Raw genomic sequence first — 15,934 nt, 5'->3', positions numbered from 1 at the left:
TTTTTTTTTTTTTTTTGCCCTCAGAGCAGATTATAGAGTATACACAGTAAAAGAATGGAGGCACTTTTGATGGAAAGGATTGGATCTTGAACTTGCAGTAATAAGAATTGTGTGGGAGATGTCATATTGCAGTGTGATAGCTCTCGTGTCAGTGTAGTCACTTAGAAGACCCTCTTTCGGCGGGAATTCTCTCTTCTCATCAGTCCAGCCCCCTTCTCTTTCCCCCAGCACTGGCCTTACTTATTTAACAGAGCTCATTATCTCAGTTAAAAAAATCTATTTGCCAGCGTAAAGGGGACAAGGAAGTAATGTCAGATCCATCCACAAACAACTAATCAAAGTAGATGAGATGTATCTTCTGCCACATTTCAGTTGTTCTGTGGGATTTTGATTTGTTTTTATTGAGCTATAATTGACATACAAACATATTTTAGGTGTATAGCTCTGGGAGGAATGAGCCTTCTGAGCCAGGGTGACACCCCCTGCCACGTGTCTGGTGTGGATCTAACCACACATAGTTAAACAGTTTTTTCTTGTGATGAGAACTTTTAAGATCTCTCTTTGCAACTTTCAAATATACAATACAGTAACATTAACTGTAGTCACCATGCTGTACAATACATCCCAGGACATTCATTTTATAACTGGAAGTTTGTACCTTTGACTACCTTTCACCCATTTTGCCCACGCCCCACCTCAGCAGGGTTTTTAACTGAGTGAGGCCCAAGGGTGAAGGGAATATTCTTTCAAAGCAGGGGATGATCAGAAGAGTGGTTGCTTCCTGAACGTGTGTATGTGTGTGCGTGCGCGCATGTGCGTGTGTGCATGCACATGTTTTTAATGTCTCTGTGGTTCTTGTCAACAGCATTAACGTCATATTTTTAGCTCTTCTGTTTATGATTTTGGCACACAGAATATGGCAGATTATGTGAGAAGAATTTCTAAATTCCATCAGAGCCCTGGCCATGAAGGATAAGCCAAGTACAGTGCTTTTATTTGCTACATCATTCTGAATTCATTGGGCCTCATATGCCCAAAATGTAGCATTTTCCATAGACTTTACACAAGCTACTAATTATTGACATTAGATACAGTGATGCTCTGGCTTCACTAAGGCAATGAATCAAGCCACTCTTTGTTTTTTACAAGTATGGTTAAAATGTCTTAGAATCATATTTATACCCCAAATCTTTAAGGCATTAAGAACCAACTGCTCAAAGACTAGCATTATAAATTATGTCCATATCTAGTGGGTAAAGTCAGGGAATTATAGGGACTTGTACAGAATTTATGTCTATTTTCCTCTGCTTCTGTAACTCCTTTCTATTTTGAAAGGCAAAATTAGGGAGGGAGAGAAAAGCTTGAGGGAAAATGATTCTCGTAAAACAGTGCTACCGCTAATTATGTTTTCAGGACATCATCAAATGCAGCTTGAAAAAAATTGAAATGTTTGATAGCTGCAAGAAAAAAAAAATCTGTATTTGTATTATAACCAGAGTAGATACTCTTTGAAAGCCATTATGTAAATGTTTTTCACATAAGTATCAATGAGCCAGGAGTCATGGGAAGGCAGAGTGCGATCACCAGTGGACTTGGGGGCATTCTAGGAAGCAGGAAGGCAGCTGTTGAAGACCCCACTGTCCAACACCAGGATTGCATGCTGTCAAGGACATTATTGAGTCAGTTCACAAAATTGGAATACAAATGGTAGCTTACATAAAGTATCATATCAATGTTAAATTTACTGACATTGCTAACTGTATAGCTTTCTGATAACATCCTTATTATAGCAACCCAGGCAAGTGGGAAAAGAATATTAGGCACCCCCAAAAGCTGGGTACACTTTAGAGAATGGTTTTTTGAAGGAGACAGTAAGACTTTTTAAAGCAAAAAATATATAGTTCTTAACTGTCTAATGAAGGTAATATACTGTAGGATATTGTCTACTATTATTTATTCTAAAAAGTAAACCACGAAATCATTAAACATAATGAACAAATGATTTCATTTTCATTTTTATAAATTTTAGTATTTGGTATTCGTTGTTGTCTGTTAATCAGGTGATAGCTATGAGAGGTAAATTACTTCCATATCAAATTACAGCTTTTGTGATGATTTGAAGAGCTCACTTTGCATTCATTTGAAAATAAGCGTTTTAGTTTAACCCTTAATTGCATGTTTTTTCAAAACTCTAAACTTCTAAAGACACTAAGAACTACTTCCTGCTTTTCCTGTTGTACTCTTTGCATTTATTCATTAGAAGGTATAAGAGTACAGTTAACTAGTGCTAATCTCTCATATCATCATTCATCAGATATCTATTTCCATTATGTTCCTTTCAAAACAACTTAATCAAACTTTCAAAACCCCTAGTATTTAAATTTCAAATACTAGTTACTTAATGGATCTATTATTAAAATTCCCAGATTTGTTTTCCATTCTTTCCTTTCTCCAGCCTGCACTGCACTCCCAGTTAGGGGGCTGCCAAGGGCGAGACAGAAGCTGTTCTGTCCTCCCTCCTGTAGCAAGTACTGGTTACGGTGTGGACCAAACCGCCTCTCTACCATCCCCAGAGGATGCCCAGCCTGATTTCATTGCCTTCATCTTTCTCACCTCAGATTAACCCACACACTCCCGGCATGCGTGCCAAGGTGAAAGGCCTGGGGCTCTGAGCCCCAACTGACCTTCACATTATCCGTGAAACACACATGCCACTTTAAGGCTGAGACTGAACCACAGTTTGGGGAGACAGACCCCCCACAAGTATATCTAAGTAACAAGGGATGTGTTTTCTCAAGAAAAATCAGGTTTTCCTGTGAAGCTATGCGCAGCTGGAAACGGGACAGCAGTAACTGCTGTCAGTAACTGCAGCAGTTCTGGCCTCTGCCATGAGCCACATAGAGCGTGTCTCCCATGCTCTGTTTCCCTCCCAGGCAGCTTCCTCCGCTTATTTATAGTTTCCTTTCCCTGATAACTTGGCCTTGCACGGGGCTTTGGCTTGCCGCGACCTTTTCTACTTTTACTTCGTACCGAACATTTCAGGTTTTTTTCCAGTTGCGTTTGTTGATGTCCTGAAAATATAATTAGTGGTAGCCCTGTTTTACAAGCAGTCAGCTTCTATTCCTTTCATGTTTTTCTTTTACAATTTACATGAGACTGGATAACGCAGAACGTATAAGAACATTGAGTGTGTTTGATGAACCTCCTCAGTTATTATACCCAGCCGCATCGTAGTTGCTGACCTGCTTTAGGAGGACTGCCTGGAGTGGGGGTGGGGGGTGGGTCACATGTTCCCCAGGGAAGTCCCTTCTGCAGGGCTGTCTCCTTCAGAGGAGACCAGTGAACCTGGCAGAGACTTGGACAGCCCGGGCGCAAACTACCTTCCTCCTCCCTACTCAGTTAACCGTTTACTGACTGAATTTACCCACTGTGATTGGTGTGGGAACATAAAGTGGTAAACAAAACAGATGCACTGCTACCTTGTGGAGTTTGTCTAACAGGAGAAGTAGGCATTAAATAACTACAGCAGTCCCTTAAATCCACAGGGGATACTTCCAAGACCCCTAGCAGATGCCTGAAACCGTGGATATACCGAATCTTATATATATTATGTTTTTTTCCCTATACATACAGACCTAAGATAGTTTAATTTTTAAATCAGGCACAGTAAGAGATTAACAACAATAATAAAATAGGACAGTGATAACAGTATACTGTAATAAAGTTATGTGAATGTGGCATTATTAAGTAAAATAAGGGCTACTTGAACACAAACACTGTGATACTTTGATAGTGATCAGATAACCAAGGTGGCTACTTAGTGACTAACGAGCTGGCAGCATGTACAGTGTGAATATGCTGGACAAAGGAATGGTAGAAATCCCAGTGGGACAGAGCAGGATGGCACAAGATTTCATCATGCTACTCAGTCCTTATGCAGTTTCAAACTTATGAATTGTTCATTTCTTGAATTTTCCATGTAATATCTCAGTCAGCGGTTGACCACAGGTTGAAACTGCAACGAGCAAAACCGTGGATCGGATAAAGGGGCGAGTACTGTGTACCATTACAGCTGTTGGGTGCTATGCTGTGGCTTCTCGGAGCAGTTAACATCCAAGCTAAGACCTGGAGGATGGTAGACTTAGTCACCCAGAGGAGGAGGAGTATTTTAGGTAGAGGGAATACAGCCCAAATCATACTCTGTGGTCATGTAGTCTAGAACACTGTGAATGCTGGATGTGGCCATGCCTGGGGATTCTTAGATAGATGACTGTCACTCCCACGAGATCGTCAGCTCCCAGAGAGCAGGGATCACTACCTGGCTCATGGTTGACCACAGACAGTCTTTGATCTGCTTTCTGTTAGACTTTCTTTAAATTGAAGTATGATGTATCGCTTATAAAAAGGTCTGAAGTAACTTAATTTTTCAAAGGCTGCTTCCCCAGCCAGGCTGGCTGGTGACTGCCCTTGGAGAAGGCTCTTTGCCAGGTCAGCATATCCTCACCCTGCCTCTCCTGCTGTTCTCCCTGTTGGCTTGGCCTTTAATTAGAGAACCTGGTCAATGGGACATGGACATAGTGTTCCGGGAGTGTTTCGTATGGGCTTCTACAGAGATGAAGGTTCACAAATAAAGCAGACTGTCAGCTCTCTAGAATCTTTGGAAAGTTCTGCAGAGATGAGATTTCTGGGTCACTGAAGAGTTACCCTTTGAATATCAATTTCATTTTAAAATATTTTAAGAGTATGACGCTGTCAGTGCCTCTTAAGGATATATATGACTTTGCATCTAAAACTAATGACTTCAGGCACCTAAAACATATAAGTCTAAGTTTTATAGTCCTCCTGTTTGCTACTTTATAATTAGGAGAGTGTTTGAAACTTGTAACTGCTGTCAGCACACTTAGCCTTCATAACCCCTTGCCTCTTCTTTTTAATCTGTCGGTACCGATAAACTGTAAAGTTAGAAATAAATGTAAAATTGAATGAATTGTTCATTCAGGTTTTCTTTGCTTGTTCATGTATTTATTTAAACATTTTTTCCTTTAACATATATATGTTCAGCCAAGCATTGTGCTAAGCACTGGTGTTGCAAAGCGGAATGTAACATTCTCCTTGCTCTCCAAGAGCCTTGTAGAGGAGCAGAGTATGGGACATTCTGGTGAAGAATGGGGCCAGTAGGAGCACACAGGAGGAGGACCTACACCGGACTGAGCTGCCACCTAATCAGAACCACATTCAGAGTAAAAGAGCATGGGTGGGCCCCAGTAACAATCTTAATCCGTGAAGTGTATAAACTTCATTGCATATACCTTGTACCTTCTGTTTTGGCTGCTGAGGCCATTTCCTATATCTGTGCTATGTTCTAGATAGTGAGAGAGCCTATCACGAGCCAAGCTCCATGTAGGTGAGGTCTTACCTGAAATCACTGGGTTTTTTTTTTTTAATTTATATCCTTATTAGTGATGCTTTTGAATCATTTGGTTAAGGTGCTGATCCCCGGATCTCCCCGTTATGTAAAGGTTTATCTTTTCCCTGTATAGTAAGTAATTATAGGGTAATACCTTGAGACATGTGAATTTCTTGTTTCCCAAAAACCTCTCATTTAATATTTTAGTCTATCAGTGAACCTTTCCTGAACTAGTTCTGAGTGTTGCAAAGGTATGATTTTTCTAGTTCTAACATTTCTTCTACTGTCAGTGTTCTATAAAGATCTTTATATTCCTCCCTTCCGCCCCACCCCCAATAGTATGGACTAGGCTTTTATTTAATCGATGCATTACAGTGCGCTGCTGCCTGTATTCTTTTTGGTGTGCACTCTCTCCCAAGTGTGTCTAGTTGGGCGCCCCATCGAGCTGGCGGCCCTTGGAGCCTTTGACACTAACCCTTGAGCACAGCCTTCCTTTTGACACAAGGTGTTGCAGCCCGCCTTGCACTGTCCCTGCGCCCGCTCCTGGAATCGGCCGTTTCTCCAGTAGCCCTTTTATTGCAGAATAAAATTTTAAAACCAGCACTTGGGCACCAGGAATGTTTACTGCGATGGAGATGTCACTGTGCCCAGGCTCTTTCAGTAGCTAAAGCCAGAAAATATATTAAAAGAGAAAATTTTAATATATTTTGATATATTATTGATATTCTAAAATTTTATTGATATTGATATTTCTTCTAAAATTTTAATCTCTGATAAGGTCTTTTTCTTCTTAGAAAGGCAGCTTGTAGGGATGCTTTGAGTTTAAGAACCTTTCCCCTTTAAAAAAAAAAAAAAACTTAAAACCCTCTTCTGTAACTCTTATCTCTCTGGAAGGAGAAAGGACAACTACATTAATCTCATGTTACTTGAGGGGAAAAAAATAGGAATTTAAATTAATTGCCTAAAATGACACTGTCATTTTATCGTGTGTGCTCTTTCTATGTGTATTTGTGCACTTCTGCTATGGGAGGGGATCACTGGCAGTATCTCTTATACATTTTAATAAACTTTTTTATATCATACATTTGCTGTTTCTAAAAAGCATTTTTAATGTTGCCAATATTTATAATTTATTCTGGTTACTTTCAGGTGCAGCTAAATCAAGTCCAGCATCTAAACCAGGATCCACACCTTCTCGTCCCTCATCAGCCAAAAGGGCTTCATCCAGCAGCTCAGCATCCAAATCTGATAAAGATTTGGAAACACAGGTCATACAGCTTAATGAACAGGTAACTCATCATCCCTGGCCCTGTCTCTGGGCGCAGTGACAGGTGTAAGGGGAGAGGAAGCAAAACACTCTAGGCCTGGGATAAGGAGGGCAAGGTGAGGCACAATCAGTGATTGCAAGTAAGAATAAAAGGAATCGTTCGGGCAGATAAAATCAGTGGCCCATTATGAATAAAAGACGTTAGTCACAAACCTCAAAGCTGTACATTGAGACAGAAGGACAGATGACTCAGCCCCAGGTAAATGCAAGCTTGCAGGCCAACCTCCCCCTCCCTGTAGCTCAGTGCTGGTCATGAGCTCCAGGCTAGACCACAGCCTACCTCCACTTCTTGCCCATCTAGATGGAGTTAAAGGCTTTAGGGTTGGTCCCCCTTCCTCCTTTCTTCCCTTCAGCAACTATTTGCTAAGCCTGTTCTATGTGACAGACACTGTGCTTGATGCTAATAATATATAATGGTAGCAAGAGAGAGACCTTCCCTCCCCTCGTAGAACGTACAGCGATCGTGCAGGTTAGACAGTTACACAAGCTAAACCAAAAACCCTGACACTTCCCACAACAGCCAAAGTTTGTTACCACAGAAACACTGAACCCAATTTTGGGGTGATCAGAAAGTCCACAGTTGTATTTTAAGTAGAACTTTCCTTTTTATCTAATATTCTTCATGATTACAGTAAACCTATTGCCTTTGAGATTTTCTATATAAAAGCTTAGGTACGCTTTCTAGCTAACAATAGCTCATTTTGCCAAAGATTATATATACATAGTTTTCAAAGTAATAAACCAGTTGGTAGGGAAGGGCTCCTTGCAAAAGCCACCTACCCTGGCCCTGAGTTAGGAGGGGAGGGTCTTTTATCCTGGCTTCTCCCACCACTGGGAAAGGAGCCTTTGAGGTCCTCAGGCTGTTCCCAGCTGTACTGGCTGGGCCATTCCCCGTGATTAATCTGATCTTGATGAGCCAGCAAGAGTGTGGAAACCGTTTTTGAAATAATTGTATATTTGCAGTCAAGAACCTAGTTTAAAAGCAGGCAGTTGTTTAGCGAGGGTGTTTCTTTATAATTCTGATCACTTTAATGAAAAAGGTGAAACATTAAGTCATCCAGTGGGTGGGACTTTGATTTAGAAACTGTGGAATGTTCTTATTACCTGCTGAGTCTCAGTTTAAGCCCATACAGCATTTCTAGTAATGAGTTCTCAGATGAAAGGCAGTTAGGACAGCCTTAACAAGCCTTGAGCCACATTCGGCAGGCTGCAAGCAAATGGGGTAAACATAAAAAGCATCGGGCATGGGTCCGTGATACTTTAGATTTATAACTCTTTTCTCTTTAGGTATTCCGATTCTGCTACCTTCATTATCTCATGTTTCTTCATGGTTTGGCTCTTCCCTGTCATCCTCCTCTACCACACCCAGGTTCCCAACCCTCCAGCCCAAAGTATGACCACATGGGAACCCCGAGGTGCTTCCTGCCCCTCTCTCCCTTACAGCCTTAACCAGCCGGCCCCACTTTTCCTTGAAGTGGGCTGTGCTTCCATTAGCTCTGCAGTCACACAAAGAACCCCATGTCCCCAAGGGACTCAGACCTTGTCCTACCATCCAGATGCCACTCTGGAGAGGAGTGAGAGAGAAGTGAGGAACATTCTAGTGGTCTTCTGCCTCCTTGTTATAATTCCCTCATTACTTCCAAAAGGCTTCGCTTCCCTGCCTGCCCCCTGAGGCATTCACTTGGAGCAGTGCGCCTGCCCCCCACCTCCCGTGGGTCAGAGGGAAGGTCATACACACCCTAAATTGCGAGCCACCATTCAACTAGCTAGTGAGCTCTTACTCCAGATCCATTTCCATGGTTCTCTGTTACTGCTCCCTCCATTTTCTGTTTTTGAAGCCTGCAGGGTGTCACCTTCAGGGTGTCCCCTGAAGCTGGCAGGGAGCCACACAGGCATCACTGTGTTAGATCTGAAGACACTAATACAAGGAATGGCTGAGTGAAAATGCCTGGGCTGAAGAGTGACTTACAATAGCAATAGAGAAAGTGACAAGTGCCATAAACTTTAAGAATCTCATTTACTTGGCCTCGTGCCTTTTTTCAGGCAGTCTCCCATGACGTACTATGGAAGTACCACTGTGCTAGATGATTCCAGTGATAGAAATGAATCAAAAGACATCACTAAAATAATTAGGGACAGTTTCTAGAAAGCAGGTTAGCAAACAGGCAGTGGGGTAGAGTCACTGCTGTGCTCAGGGACGGCGGGGGGCAGGGGGAGGGGGGACGTGGCAGGTGGGGTGCAGAGAACGGGCATTGGTTAGCCCAGGCAGACACTGTGGCTCGGACTGTGAGGCTGGAAGGACCCACAGTGGGGACACTGAGAGGGGAGAATTGGGAAGAGAACTTGTCCCTTCCCCAGCATCCCCTCCACTGCATAGACTTCCGCTGTGACTTGTGAGGGGGCAGGGAGGCATTGGGCTTTATGTGTGGGACTGCGAAGATGGAATTTCAGTTGCCAACTGATCTTTCATCATATAATTTAGCTCCTGTTGGTTTTTACTAGGAAATGTTTGTAGCTGTGCATCTATTACTTAATGCATCTGGAATACCACCAAAGGCTGACTTGGGCTGGGTATTTCTACAAAGGTTCAGCTCTTTGCTCATCATGCAGACCAAAGCACTCTTTAGAGGCAGACAAATCTAGTTTTTGTGAGTCAACTGTGTCCAGAGACCTTCCTTGCCTGTGCAGGGGGAGCTGGCAGACACCAAAACTGCCACAGATCCATCTGCTGGCACCAGTTCAGGCTTCGGATGGCTTCTGTGGCCAAGCCCGGGGAGGGCGTTGATCTGTGTTAAAGCAATGAAGGCTTTCTAGAATAAAGGGCGTTTTCTTTTTCCTGGAATTCAGGCTGCTGGTTACCTTCAATTTTTACCAATGTCCAAGCAATTATATTATCAGAAATAAGAGTTAAATGTTAGCAAACGAATGTTCTACTGCTTGGTGAGCAGCTACATGAGTCATCAGCGAGGTGAACTCTGAGGAAACAGCATCCCTGGGTCTTACAGGATGGATTCGAGTTTGCGAGGTGTGCAGGAAGGGCTGGACACTGTGTGTGCTCAGTGCATTTGAATGAATCACTGATTTCACACAGACAAATAGTGTGTACAAAAGCCCAGAGTTATTAGAGAAAGAAGAAAAATTTCCATTCCAAAAGTAATGCTTGGACATTCTGTTAAGAGCGATTTCAACATACAGAAAGATTTCACCTGAAGAAAACCATGAACGATTTAATTTACCTTCTAAAGAATATTGTCTGCATAAATATAAAATGCATAAAGGATAAAAAAAAAAAGTCGAAGGGCTCTCAGAGAGCAGGAATGGGTGATAGTTTCAGCTGCCTGAGGTTTGAGCCCTGGTCTGTTTACGCGCCCTTCATTGTTTCTGCAGCCTGGGTGACAGCTCTCTGGGGCTCTGCCTCACCGTTGCCTCCTTCCCTTCACTGGCACTATCTCTGTAGCCACTGTGAGAGGCTGCACAACCCTGGAAGGTCCTTGAACCAGCATCAAGGGGAAGAAGAAAGGGAATAAGGGCTGTGTTGTTAGGGGATGGAGCTCCCTTCTCTTCCCACCTTTCCAGTGAAAATCTTCCGCAAAGCCAGACCTAGAGAAATTAAGACAGATTCAGCCAGGTTCTTAGTCTCATCCCGTTTTCCTTGTGTAGCCAGGAATGTTTATGAAGGGTCCAGAACTAAGGGTGACCGTTAATGCAAGTGATGTGAAGCCAGAAGGGTCCTCAGAATACATCGAAAGTGATCACAGCGACAGCCTCTCTCCTTTCTCTCTTCCCCCTCCTCCTGTTCTCTCATCTCCCCTCCCTGCAGAGGATGGACAAGTGAGGAGTAAGATGTGCTCTGGCCCGAGTTAGCGGGAGAGGAAAGCTTAGAGCCTGGAGAGAACCGTATCAAACAGAACAGTCCCTCTCACCCTGGCTAATAAACACCGAGCCAACTGAGGGGAATGACAGTGTGCTGTTGAGGCTGGACATTTTGGCCCAAGCTCAAGCTGCAAACAGCAGCCCCCTTGTTTCTCCCTCAGACTTGCACATCGGTTATGTTCGTATGTCTGGCTTTTCATGTTTTGGGTCTTTCTACACAGGCAGAGTTCGTCGCTTATTTCTTACACTGTATTTGGGGCTTTTTCTTCTCTACCCTCACCCCCTTGCAGGTACATTCATTAAAACTTGCCCTTGAAGGTGTGGAAAAGGAAAGGGATTTCTACTTTGGGAAGTTGAGAGAAATTGAGCTACTCTGCCAAGAACACGGGCAGGAAAATGACAACCTCGTGCAGCGACTAATGGAAGTCCTCTATGCTTCAGACGAGCACGTAAGTGTGACGGGCCCTGGACACTCGTGGTCACAGTGCCATCCTCCACGTGACTTAGGATACTGCCTTGGGACCTCGGTGAGAATTACAACTCAGCCAGAGCATTTAAGATTCCCTGAGGAATAGATAGCACTGTCATCTGGTCCACTGACCCATGCCTGTGGGACATGCATCCATAAGTTCATCTGGGAAGAGATGGGTGGATGTGGGGTGGGGGAATGCAGGGGGACGTTGAGAAAAATAGGCTTATGCAGCCAAATCTCAAGTGATTTTCAGCTGTCTGAGCAAATGAACAGTAACTATGTAAGGATTTTTTCTCTTCGTGAAAGATCAGAGTATGGTTAAAGGAGAAATTGACCTAGATGCTTTCTTCATACCCGTAAGCCCCACAACTGTTTTTATTTCATAGCTGGTTGTCTTGGTTACCCTTTGCCAGTACAGACCATCACTGTAGGACAACCCTTTGTTGAAAAAGTACTTCTAGAAAGCCTCCTCTGTGGGGAGGACCTGCCCAGCAGGGTTGCTATTCATGAGTGAATGTGCAGGAGACCCAGAGTGTGGCTCCATCCAGTGATGGAAAGCAGATGTGAGGAGCAGTGGAGGAACAAGAGAAGCAAGGAGGGGCTGGGATGGATAAATGGCAGAGACCAAGGCAGGTCACTCCCAGCCTACCCATGCAGGGAGGGAAAGGCCCCAGCAGCTGGCAGCAGGAATGGCAGCCTGATGGGGCTTTACCTTCCTCAGGGCCCTGCTGTGGAAGGCGAGAGAGGACGGACTGGGGCTTCGAGCTTCTCGTGCCAGGTTGAAGCTGGGAGAAGTGTTTGTGACTGTTTGTCCAGTCAGCCTGCGGATGCTCTGAGGGCTCTGTGGTTGAGTTGTATGGATGTTAGTATTTCCACAGGATGTAACAAGCCACTAGTAAGTTTACTTTGTCTTATTCCAGCCGAATACCAGGCAAATGTTTATTCCGTATAAGATTAAAATCCTGGCTATGAAAATTTCCTGAAATATAAGAACCTGTCTGGGGTTTGGGGACACTCCACTACTTTTTCATTTTCCTTAGTTTTTAAGCTTCTTTCTTGGTTATCATTGGGTGAAACTATAGATTTTGAAGCCCTAAGAATCTTCCTGATCGGATCTTAGAGACAGTGATGGCCTCACAAAAAATGGTTTGTAATGTGTCTGCGCCACCCAAAGTGGAATGGACGTAACGTTTAGTATGTAGACAGTGCTTTGTAGTCTTTCAAGCACTGGATAAATTATGGTTATTCTCTCCACAAGCGTGTTTGAGGCTAAATCCGATGAGATCTACGCAGCACTGTGAGCCTGAGCGAACGGTGCTGGTATTTGTCCGTGATGGTGCCCGTTAACTGGGAGAAAGGCAGCATGCAGGATTAAATATTCCCAGCCCTGCACTTCCAATGAGAGGAAGAGCCTTAGTCTAACTTTGAGCTAGAGCTTATCCTAGAGAGAGTTCTTGTGTAGGAATACTATCAGGTGAACTCCAAATTAAAGGTCGACACGGGCCACTGAATTCCTGGCTAATGACAGGCAGGACCAGACTTAGGCATGAGCTCTTGCCTCCTGAGTGTGATTTCAAGGGAGTCTGCCTAGATCACTGCACTCAGCTTCTCTTCTGCCATTCTTATCACCACCACCCCATACACATACCCCCAGCTGGCTGCAGTCTGGACCCAGAGAGCCATTCTTTCAATGTCTGGGTAATGAATGCAGACACCCCAACAGAAGTAATACTTTAAAGCATCATCAGTCATTTAGACTGAGTAATAGGTTTAGCAGGTCCGTTCCTCAAACACTTGGTTATTATCCTCTCCATACCTTACCACTCTAACAAGTTGCTCCTCCAGCATGGAAACCTGTACCAGATGAGTAATAGATTATAACAAGGGGGTCTGCTTCAGGCAGACATGCTACCCGGTGAGAAGAATGACAGCAGAACAGGAAACAGGAAGCAGATCCGCATCATGGGCTGTTAGTGTCAGGGTAACCATCTGACACACTGAAGTGGCCTGGGGCTCTGTGCTGTGTCACAGCAGATTCACTCATGATGTTCTTCAGTCATCGTGTTTGGTTTACTGTTTCACAGTAGGAAAAAATGAAATAGGTTCTGTGAAGATTTCCTTCCAAAACAAAAGGAAAAGTTTGGTAAAGCCCGATGACTGCTCTAGGGTGATCTGTTCTTTGGTGGAGCAAAGCAGTAGAGGCATCCGCGTGTGTGTCCATTGGCTCCTGACAATAGGGCGGTACTTGCATGGCGCGTTGTTTCTAAGCTGGTATTCGTCACAGCCTGGAGACGCTGTGCTGAGCAGTGGGGATGGGGATGGGGACACTGCAGGGTCGCTGACACAGTAAATTGTTCCAGCTAAATCTTCTCCCCCCGCCCCACAGGAGGGCCACCCAGAAGAGCCGGAGGCGGAGGAGCAAGTCCACGAACAGCAGCCGCAGCAGCAGGAAGAGTACTGAACCGTCTTGGCAGCTCTCGACGCTTCCATTTTGCGTGGGAACTTTTCTTCTGGAAAATTGGAACACGTGTGGCCTCAAGCTCAACAGAAACCAGTTGTTCCCAGTCTGCCGGTAACATCAACGCACTGTCGCATACGCCAGCCACTGCGCTCAGTTCCCATTTCCTTTGCCAAGACACGTTAGCAGCCAGTCATTTGGCGGCCTCCCTGAGAGATCATGGGGTCCCATACCTTCAACTTCACCACTTGGCTGCGTGAAATTGGTTCTGCTCTTTTCATTTCTTTCCAGAACAACTCTCCCCACCCCACTACCACCACCAACACCCTCTTTTGATCCTGGTGTGAAACAATGGTAATTTGATATATGGTATTTATATTGGCATTTCTCAACCCAGTGTCACTAGATGTCACACACATTTGTGGTGCTTTGATGTTTGCAAGTCTAACCTCTGAACATAAATTTGGTCAAATAATAAATTGGAACAAAGGGAAAGAGATACTTGATATGAAAGCCATAATGACAGTGACTTGTTTCATAGGGAAAAACAGTCAGTTTCTCCCTCAACTCTCAACACTAAAGGGAAAAAAAAAAATGGAATCAAAACTAGGACTGCAGGGCCCAGCAGTGTTCATACAGCAAGCAGCACGTTAGACAGCCACACAGTGTGTTGTTAGTTTCTAAAGACATTCACTCAAGGAAAACACCATCTCAACTTGGCCCTCTAACCGCTTGTCCCCCTCCCCCACCCAGGTTCTCATGCTGTTTTCTCTCTCAGGGTCCTCTTTGGTGGGCAGCCACTCTCCCCAAGAAGCTGTCATCCGTTATCTGCAGTCCAGAGGGGGTCTGCATAGGTACAGGTCCTCCTGCCTCTTTATGTGGGTTTCAGCACTAATCCTGTCATCCACACTAGGGGACTCCAACGCAAGAATGACTTCAGGGTGTGCAGCCTGAGCGTCAGGGCTCTGCAGCATGCTGCACGCTTGCTAGAGGTGCAGGCCTGCTCAGGAGGAGAATAGTTCCAAGGGAGAATCATGGTTCTGAAGTCTAGTGTTGACACTGGAATGACAGCACGCAATAATCTATGACTCCCGGTACCTTCTGAAATAAGGAATTTCCCCTCTTTAATACTGCAGCCCTCTTTGTCATTGACCTTTGCTATACCGTGGCAATTCACAAATTGAGGAAACGATTAAAAGCATTCCTTATTTTTTAACTAATATTTGCACATTTTCTTAGTCTCTTTCCAAATCTTTGCCTCTATTTTGTTTTTCTTTGACAGATGGTATTCCTTCCTGGATCATTCGTTTCATTTGGTCTCTACCTTTACCTTCGCTTGTTATTGGACTTAGCAGGTGCAACAAAACAATGTGCCCACCCCACTTTTCCTCTTAACTGAAAAGCTTAAAATAAATTTCTGAATTATGTATCATAAAGCTTTGACATTTCTTTATTGGTAAAATACTAAATTCTAGCATTGAAGCTTTCCAGCAAAAGAAGTCTTCTCAAAATAAATCTTTTGCAGCAAAGTGGTATTTATTGAGTTATATGTGAAAAAGATTGCTTGTATTTTTGAGGTTATTACAACATGCTGTGCAGAATTGGACAGATGTTCCGTGGTGTTTGGTTTCCCTTTCTTCTCTCTCCTGCTTGCTCTGCACTACAGTGGCAGCTCATTTCTCTCCGGCTGAAAAGCCTGGCTCTCAGCAGTGACATCCTCCCACACCTGGTTACAGGTAGTGGTTGTGCTATATGCAGCATCCTGCTTAACGGTGTTCCCCCCCACCCCAGGCTGTTGCACTCAGAGTTACCTTTTTAAAAGTTTCTATAAAGAGGCACAATAAATACATACAGATTATACTTCAGCGGTTCTTACACAGCTTTTTGCCTGCCTGCACTGGACAGCTCAGTAATATCCACTGCCGGTTGCACATGATTTCTGTGCCATTTGCATAAGCCTTACCAATGACATCCACTCAGCCACTCCATTTCTTCCCAAATCCTCCACCTTCTCAGCTATAAACATACTGGCCAGATAGCTTGCAAAGATAACTTTCCCCAGTCATCATACTTCGTTCTCCTTCCCAGAGTCTTGGGGCAATCCATTTATTCAGAGACCTATAAATTCCTCTTTCTGTCCCCATCTGAAACATCTTCCATTGCTGCATCACATGTGACAGCACTGATACCTTGGGGAATCTTGAACAGCTAAGTTTCTCAGTCCTCTTTGGCTGCACCCCTTCTGTGCAGACCGCCTCTCATTTGCCAGGCCCGCTCCTTCCTCCCTGACGGCTGTGCGCCATCATCCCCTCATCTCGGCATCCGGAGCACGCTTTCCCCAATGCCCTCCCCGCATCATCATGCTGGGCCAAGAAGTTATCCCTTGGTGTATGCCCT

At 44.2% G+C, this 15,934-nt stretch overlaps 1 protein-coding gene across 5 annotated transcripts in view; it reads left to right on the top strand.

The window, feature by feature from the left end:
* Positions 1 to 15,066, top strand: part of MAPRE2 (microtubule associated protein RP/EB family member 2) — a 136,155-nt gene extending 121,089 nt beyond the window's left edge. For 3 of the 5 annotated variants that reach the window (XM_023531682.1, XM_011361711.2, XM_011361718.2), the window contains 3 exons: positions 6,557 to 6,696; positions 10,898 to 11,056; positions 13,466 to 15,066. In XM_023531682.1, the coding sequence (XP_023387450.1) occupies positions 6,557 to 6,696; positions 10,898 to 11,056; positions 13,466 to 13,540 (374 nt within the window). In that variant the 3' untranslated portion in view covers positions 13,541 to 15,066. Of the gene's footprint in view, positions 1 to 6,556; positions 6,697 to 10,897; positions 11,057 to 11,800; positions 11,975 to 13,465 lie in introns of all 5 variants that reach the window. The other 2 variants (XM_023531670.1, XM_023531666.1) reach the window with 1 other exon arrangement.
* Positions 15,067 to 15,934: the final 868 nt, after the last annotated feature.

The sequence above is a fragment of the Pteropus vampyrus genome, unplaced genomic scaffold (assembly GCF_000151845.1).
Source record: "Pteropus vampyrus isolate Shadow unplaced genomic scaffold, Pvam_2.0 Scaffold3, whole genome shotgun sequence".
NCBI lineage: Eukaryota > Metazoa > Chordata > Mammalia > Chiroptera > Pteropodidae > Pteropus > Pteropus vampyrus.
Note: the sequence above shows the minus strand (reverse complement) of the source record. Positions and strands in the feature narration are given on the sequence as shown.